Here is a 7,755-nt window from a genome sequence, read left to right on the forward strand (position 1 = left end):
ACAAGTGTTCATATTAGCAAAGAAATAAGACCAGAGGGTTAGCTGTAGTAGAGTGTTAGTGGCGTTCACCGAAAAGGTCTGAATAGGTCATTTTCAAAAGAAGTCAGAGAAATAAAAACAGCATTTCTGTAATAGGTCAAATACATTTTAGTCTAAACTGAGAATAAAATAAAGTCTTATGTAAAGAATAGCTCATGAATCACTTATTCGCTTTTAGACGCGTGTGCGTGCGTGCGCGCGTATTTGAGGGGAGAGAGAGAGAGAGAGAGAGAGAGAGAGAGAGAGAGAAAGAGAGAGAGAGAGAGAGAGAGAGAGAGAGAGAGAGAGAGAGAGAGAGATCGCTATCAACAGAATTCATTACTGCAATCCTTCCCATGGGTTTCAAGGGGAAACGCCGATTCACACGTTACGAATAAACAATTCGATGTAAATACTATTGTAGTATTGTAGTAACGGACCATAGCGAAGGAAAGTGTTTCGCTTTTGGAAATTCTCTCTGCGAATAAAAAAAGAAAAGAAAAAACCCCGAGTTCCTACATTCTCTCCATCTCTCTAATCTTTTCTGAAGGAAGCGCGTCTCCTCCAGCCCCTTAAAGTCCGTGTGGCCGGGCTGGAGCATCAGCATCGTCGAGCAGCACCGTGATCATCTGGACCTACTCGTCAGTATGTCGCTCGTCTTTCCGTCGGAGCCACAGGATCCTCGAGCGGACCCTCTGCGGTTCGGGAGTACCGTCCAAAAACCGAGGAATCGTTATTGCGCCTGATCGGAAAGTCCGTCCAAAACACCCTTAAACCGGAGCGACGAGCTTGGAGCCGTTTAAGATGTCTAGATGCGCCACGGAGGGGCATCCAGCCTCTTCCAAACAGGTAAACCGCCTCGAATGATATCCTCGCGTTTTAACTCGGACCGATCCAGTTTAAACGGACCGTAAAACGAAGGTGGACTTCTTCTTTTCAACTAAATATAACAGTGTTCGGTACCGGCGCGTCAAGATGCGACGGCAGCCCAAACTTCTTAAAACGGTTCTGCTTTCTGTGGCCACTGCCAACTTATTACAGGCGAGCGGTTCGGGTTGTGAATTATGACTTTTAAAATGGGTGATAAAATATTTTGGATGTTTATGCCATGTTTTCGACTGTATGTATGATGGTATCAGTGCTAGTGAAGCACCTTTCAAACAGCCACAGTGTGGGCGCAATCCTCCCCGCGGTCTCTCTAGCTCATATCTGCACTGTATACTGAGTTTCTCCCTTGAAAAGATCCACAACGCCCTTTAGTTTCTCCACACCACGTCCAGTATGACATGTAACTTCTAAATAGGCTCCTTGGTGTCTCTGCTAGAGATCTGGCAACTTAAAACGGGTCAACGGACCGGTAGATCACATATGACCGTACTTGACATAAATCGGCCTACATAGTGGATTCACTCCTGGCCCTCACTGTTCTTAAGAGTCACGGCTGGTTATTTTACATTCAGGATTGTTCAGTATAAAGATAATATGGTGGGATTTACACGATGTCAGCTCTGATAAAGCAAATTTACATTACACTGTAATACGCAGGGAAGGAAAAGTTAAAATGTTGATTACACACGGAATCCCAGGGAAATCTCATTTTTAATGCCGGGAGATCAAGCTTCAAGGAATAAATTAAATGGTCTTAAGGGGTCCTGCTGTGTTGCAGGCCATAGAAAAGAGCAAACAGCAATTTTAGTAAGTACTCTGAATTTTAAAATCTATTAACGAAAAGACATGGGTGTTGGAGACAAGGCGAAATATAATAAGATTTAATAATCGTTTAATGCATTGGGTTACATTGTTAATTTGCCCCCAGTTTATTTTCCATAACCCTCCGGCAGCAGTGAAATATCCTAGGGGCTTATGTTAAAGAAGTTGTAATGGTTTTCTCTTACTAGACAGATGTAGCGCACGTAATGACTTAAATAGCTGTCAGCGTTTTATTGACGGTGAAGTTGGGCTTGTGCTGAACCTGAGGTGCAGTTATCAGCCCCTTTAACCGGATGCTCAGCGGATTGATTTAGCAGCGGTAGTCCTGCTCTCCTCGGGCCGGCAGTCATTGCCACCGAGAGTGAGCTCACCGTCAGATCATTGGAGCACAGGCCTGTCCATCACCGTGGCATTTGACAGATTAAACACCTCCGCGCCCTTTACAAGCGTAAGAGCACAGGGATGGTGATGTCACTAGTCCCTTTCCCTGCACGTGGAGGGTATGCTAATGAGCACATTTAATGTCATTCTGCGGTTTGCTTTTCACGTTTTGTTCTGCTTTACGGAAACGAAAAGGTTATAAGTGTTGGAGGGCTGTTTGTCTATATTATACCATGGAGGACACACACATACATACATACACACACACACGCACACACGCACATCAATTATTAACACTCTCTGCTGCAATTTTTTTCTGTTCTGCTGTGGTGTTGTCTGGGAAGAGAAAACTTATCTATTTTCTGTTCAAACAGCCAAATGGGCCCAAATGCCCCGTCGGAGGGAGGCAGTGTCATTCAGAGACCAGCGGCCTGTGACCACAGACGGGGACGTCACTGATAACACCGCTGTATGCACTGGTGTTGCCCACATGCGTTAACCACCCCCCCTCCCTCCCCACTAACCCCCCCAAGTGAAAATGTGATGCACTTCTCTATCGGTCCTAACCCAAGCATGGATGGAGACAAACGAGGGAGTCACACAAGTTAATGAGACCATTGCTCTTGAATTGGGGGGGCTTACAAGAGGCAATTACAGGAGGATTATCCACGGACCTCTCCTGCACAGTACCGGCACACTTCAGAAGCACTTAAAAACTTTGACCCGGTGGAATTTATTCATGTTTTCGTTTTGACTATACACGGCGTTTCCTCGTTACGTTTTTCGTCACGAAGATGGAGTTACAGGTGCGGATGTGGAATAAAGATGTGACGACCTTCATCGCGCCGTGGATACCCATACTTCTGGGTCTCCACATGCAGTTCTCCTGGGCCACCACGTGTCCGGAGGAGTGTCGCTGTGACAGGACCTTCGTGTACTGCAACGAAAGGAGCTTAACTTCAGTGCCTCTGGGAATAGGGGAGGGTTATAAGACCCTCTACCTTCACAACAACCAAATCAACAATGCTGGATTTCCGATGGAGCTGCACAACGTTGCCTCGGTGGAGACCGTGTATCTCTATGGCAACCAGTTAGACGAGTTCCCGGTCAACCTGCCCAAAAACACACGGGTGCTCCATCTGCAGGAGAACAACGTTCAGACCGTGTCCCGGGCCGCGCTGGGGCAGCTGCTCCGCTTGGAGGAGCTCTACCTGGACGACAACTCCATCTCCACCGTGGGGGTGGAGGAGGGGGCGTTTAGGGAGGCTATCAGCCTCAAGATCCTCTTCCTCACCAAGAACCACCTGAGCAGCGTCCCCGTGGGGCTCCCCGAGGAGCTCAGGGAACTGCGCCTGGATGAAAACCGAATCGCGCTCATCACCGACGACGCGTTCGAGAACGTGACGGGATTGGAGCTCCTCCTGCTGGACGGCAACCTCCTCACAGACGAGGGCCTGGCGTCGGGGGCCTTCCAGAGCCTGGTTAACCTGAAGACACTGTCTCTGGCACGCAACTCTCTGACGGTTCCTCCCCCCAGCATCCCTACTAAGTGTTTAGTCAAGCTCAACTTGCAGGAAAATCTGATGACTGAGATCCCTTTGACATCCTTCCACGGCCTCCACCACCTCGAGAGACTGGACATTTCCAACAACCAGCTGCAGTCTCTGACACAGGGGGTCTTTGATGGTCTCCTCAGCCTGAGACAGCTCACTGTTCGGAACAACCTTTGGCACTGTGACTGCGACATTAAATGGGTCATATTGTGGCTGAAGTCCCTGCCGGCCACTCTCAACGTCCGCGGCTTCGTGTGCCAGAAGCCAGAAAGTGTGCGCGGCATGGTAATCCGAGAGCTCAATCTGGACCTGATCCAGTGTCCCGGCAGCAAGGCCACTGTGCACCCAATCACGCGCCCCGTCCCGTCGTGGCCCCTCCCCACTGCTGATTCAGCAGTCCACACAGCCATCCCACCCCTCGGCCCCGCCCACTCTACCAGTGACCTGCCCTCTGCGCTCCCCCTGCCGACACTGCTCACCGCCGGGGGTCAGGCCACGGACAGTCCGCCCACCGCGCCCGAGCAAGGGTCGCTGCGCGTGTCTTTCGTCGTGCTGAACAGCTCGTGTGTGCGTGTGAACTGGAAGTCCACGTTCGCCGTCACGGCGTACAAAGTGACGTGGGTGAAGCTGGGCCACAGCCTGACGGGCGACGCCGTGCAGGAGACCGTGGTCGACGGCCTGCAGCAGGGCGTCGATCTGGCCGGCCTGGAGCCCAAATCCGTCTACCGCATTTGCGTGGACCCGCTGGACGCTTTCAACAGCTACCACCCGGGGGATGACACTATCTGCTCGGAGGTGATGACGAAGTCCGCCTCCTTCGACTCCGGAGCCAACGCGGCGGGTCCCGAACAGGCCAGCCAGCAGGACCTGAGCTCGTCGCTCTTGCTGGCCGGCCTGGTGGGCGGGGCCGTGCTCGTGGTCTTCATCCTGTTCCTCAGTGTCTTCTGTTGGCACGTGCACCGGAAGGAGCGGGCCGCCTCGTCCAAGTGGAAATACAACCGGGGCAGGAGGAAAGACGACTACTGTGAAGCAGGCACGAAGAAGGATAACTCCATCCTGGAAATGACCGAGACTAGCTTTCAAATAGTGGCTCTGAACAATGAGCAACTCCTTAAAGGAGACTTTCGAATTCAGCCTATTTACACTCCTAACGGAGGCACTGGCTACAGAGACTGCTTAATGGTGAACAACAGCACAGCTTTCAGCAAGAACAGTGTTCCTGAGTCAACCCCTTGCCATACATGATGGTTTTCAAAAGGTATCATCCTTTGTATTAAGATTTCAACTTAAATACACTGTATAGTATATATTTCAATGCTGAACTGTAAATGATGTAATTTATACTCTTACCAGTGATATCGCCTTCTTTTATATCCCTGAGTAAAACGCAAAAATGATTTATGATTTACTAGTTTCTCCTGTTGTATTACTGCTGCAGAGACAGTCTTATAAAACAAAAAAATGGCTTTTAAAGCCACGTAGAAAATGTCTGAGCATCGTGTTCTCATCAGCCTAGAGTGTGTATGCCGATAATTGTTTACATTGTTGTGCACAAAATCACAGAAAGTGCCCGGAAATACTTGGATATTTATGTAGAAATGTAGACTTAGGAAAACATGAACGATGAGGCGTAAGAATCCCATTGGTTGATGCGCTTGTGGAAGTGAGAATGTGGGAATGAGAGAATAAGCCATCCACTTTATTTATGCTGGACTCCTCTGGTTCATAGTTATGCCACAAGATGGCATCTTTTTTCATTTATTACTAATTTATGATTAATTGGCACCTTCAGGCTTATCCATTAATCCAGCTTACAGCTTCAGTGTTCAGCTGTGCAGTTGAAGTACAGAAGCATTTCTACCTGCCAAAACTATGAAGCTTAATTAAAATGTTGACAGAAAATCTGTTAAGGGGGAAGTAACAGGTTGATGAACTAAGCTATGCTTACCATGTAAATTAATGAATGAGCGTAGTGTAAAAATTAAAAGCTCTTAAAATGACCACAGCAACAGCCAAGTGTAAATTGGCATTTTATTTTTTAGCTTTTAGCTAAACCAGAACAGGCACACGTACAGTTCCTGTAAAGTAAGACTGATGGGTGTGCTTTTGGGCACCCATATGCCATCATGTACATCATTTTGTGTAATCCTTTTTCTAAATTGGTGAGGGTACCGTGTTCAGAAGCCTAGTACATCAGGTCAGGTAGATTCATCTCAGAACTGGTTTAAGGCTCCGCAATCTGTTTTCACTGTCTTGTTTCAGCCACTGCATTGCTAAACTCTGTGAAACATAAATATTCCAAAATTGAACAGATATTGTTTCTTTGCATATTTTCCATGACTTCTTTCCAAGGGTCTCAATGAACATTAGGGATATCAACAGCATCAATAAATCATAGGGGTAAGGATGCTATTCTAGTTCATTCACTTCCCTCTAAGCAAATGCTTTAGTGCTGTGTGTTGAATATTGGGAGTGTTTTAAAAGTGGGGACCTTTTTTTCTACCACCTCTAACCTTGGTCTGGACCTCAAGGTGTTTAATATCACACTTTTCTCTGATAAATGATCGTTAGGTCATTGTACCAAGCTTGAAATTAGGTCTTTTTGTAATGCTGATTGAACATAGTGCAGTAAAGATGACTTTGAAATTGATGTCTTTTGACCAGTTTTATGATCACACTTTAGCTTGTTTCGTTCATTTTCCGGACATCGTTATGAATAAGGACGATGTTCAGTAATTCTGATAGTAGAGATGACTAAACGTATCTCACCTGTTTATTTGTAACTGGCTGCATTTGCATATATTTCAAGTATTTTATTGCATAATCACTGTAGTTCAGTACTATTACATTTAGGCTTTTTTTGGCTTTTTTTCAGTTTTTGAATGAAGTGCTTTGCTATGGTCTGAAGTATGTGTGGTTGCTCTGTGCTTTGTTGGACGTGTTCAAAGTCACCCCTGCTGCACACATTCACCTTCCCCGAATACACAAAGTCGAAGGAGGTTGCAATTTTGCAGTTTCATCACCAAGATAGAGGCGGGTTATTGTTTGACGGATTGCATTATTAGTTTTGCTCCACAAAGTATGAGTGGCACGATTTCACAGCTAATAACTCAAACACAATAACTTGAGCACAATAACCCCACACACTGTCCTCCTCGCTGTGACCTTTCACTAAAATCTCATGGGATCTGCGAGAGACAGTAATTAGCTATTAAATCTGCACATCTGGCCCCTCCAGCTGTGTGGTCATCTTCAAATGAGCAACAGAATCCAACCCGGTTCCACTACACTCTCCAGGCTGCCCCAGAGACCTCGAGACGGCCACGGGAGTAGGAGTGGCGAGTTAGCTCCGTCACTGGGCTCACAGAAACATCCATTTTAGTAATCACGATCTACGCAGCAGTGGAGCCAGGCGTCTGTGCTCCTGTTCATTTCAGTCAATTAAAGTTGGAATTCTAATTTGACTGCAGATTTTCATACCAGAGGACTTATTCCCTTCACGGCAAATTTCTATTTTTTTTTTCCTTCACGTTTTTTTTTTTTATTGCAGCATCTCTGTTATTTTCAGGTATGGGCTGTTTCAGATGCGTCTCCGTGAATAACCAATTAAAGTTTAGATTGGCGAGGAGTAGCTGTTGGTGCCAGAGTTCGTGTTCCACCGACAGAACACAGAGCACCGAAGGGGCAAGACTGGGAGGGGAGGGCATGCTTTTAGAAGGATACGGTGGTGGCAGATGGATGTGTGTGGGAGGCCGGGATATTCATTTGAAAACGCTGGAGGCGCATGGTGGGGTAAGACATGAAATCTGTGTCATAGTGGGTCTGCGCCTCACCCTTGGGTGAAAGAGACAGAAGTGTTGTGCCGTATTAAATTGAAAATACGCACTGTAAAACATGCTGGTAGGGGAGATGTAGCCATGTGAAAAATGTAGCCCACTCCCCTATTGTGAAAGGCTCCATTGGTGCTCATGGAAACAACATTTATCCCTTAAATGCCTTGATGTGGATCGTTAAGCCTAGCGTCTTTCACCAGAGTGATACTCTGAAGGTATAACTCAAAAGAAATGGCTGGAACTTGCAGTGCAGGCCATCA

The 7,755-nt window shown here is 47.0% G+C and overlaps 1 protein-coding gene across 1 annotated transcript; it reads left to right on the top strand.

Moving 5' to 3' along the window:
* Positions 1-338: 338 nt before the first annotated feature.
* On the top strand, positions 339-5,971 carry LOC143480941 (leucine-rich repeat transmembrane protein FLRT2). The gene is made up of 2 exons (XM_076978807.1): positions 339-867; positions 2,484-5,971. Exon 2 carries the CDS (start codon positions 2,904-2,906, stop codon positions 4,905-4,907), a length of 2,004 nt encoding a protein of 667 aa, XP_076834922.1. The 5' UTR covers positions 339-867; positions 2,484-2,903; the 3' UTR covers positions 4,908-5,971.
* The last annotated feature ends 1,784 nt before the right edge of the window (positions 5,972-7,755 follow it).

The sequence above is a fragment of the Brachyhypopomus gauderio genome, chromosome 17 (genome assembly GCF_052324685.1).
Source record: "Brachyhypopomus gauderio isolate BG-103 chromosome 17, BGAUD_0.2, whole genome shotgun sequence".
NCBI lineage: Eukaryota > Metazoa > Chordata > Actinopteri > Gymnotiformes > Hypopomidae > Brachyhypopomus > Brachyhypopomus gauderio.

Coding starts and splice junctions, on each gene's coding strand:
- LOC143480941 (XM_076978807.1), top strand. CDS start 2,904: ATGGAGTTACAGGTGCGGATGTGGAATAAAGATGTGACGACCTTCATC.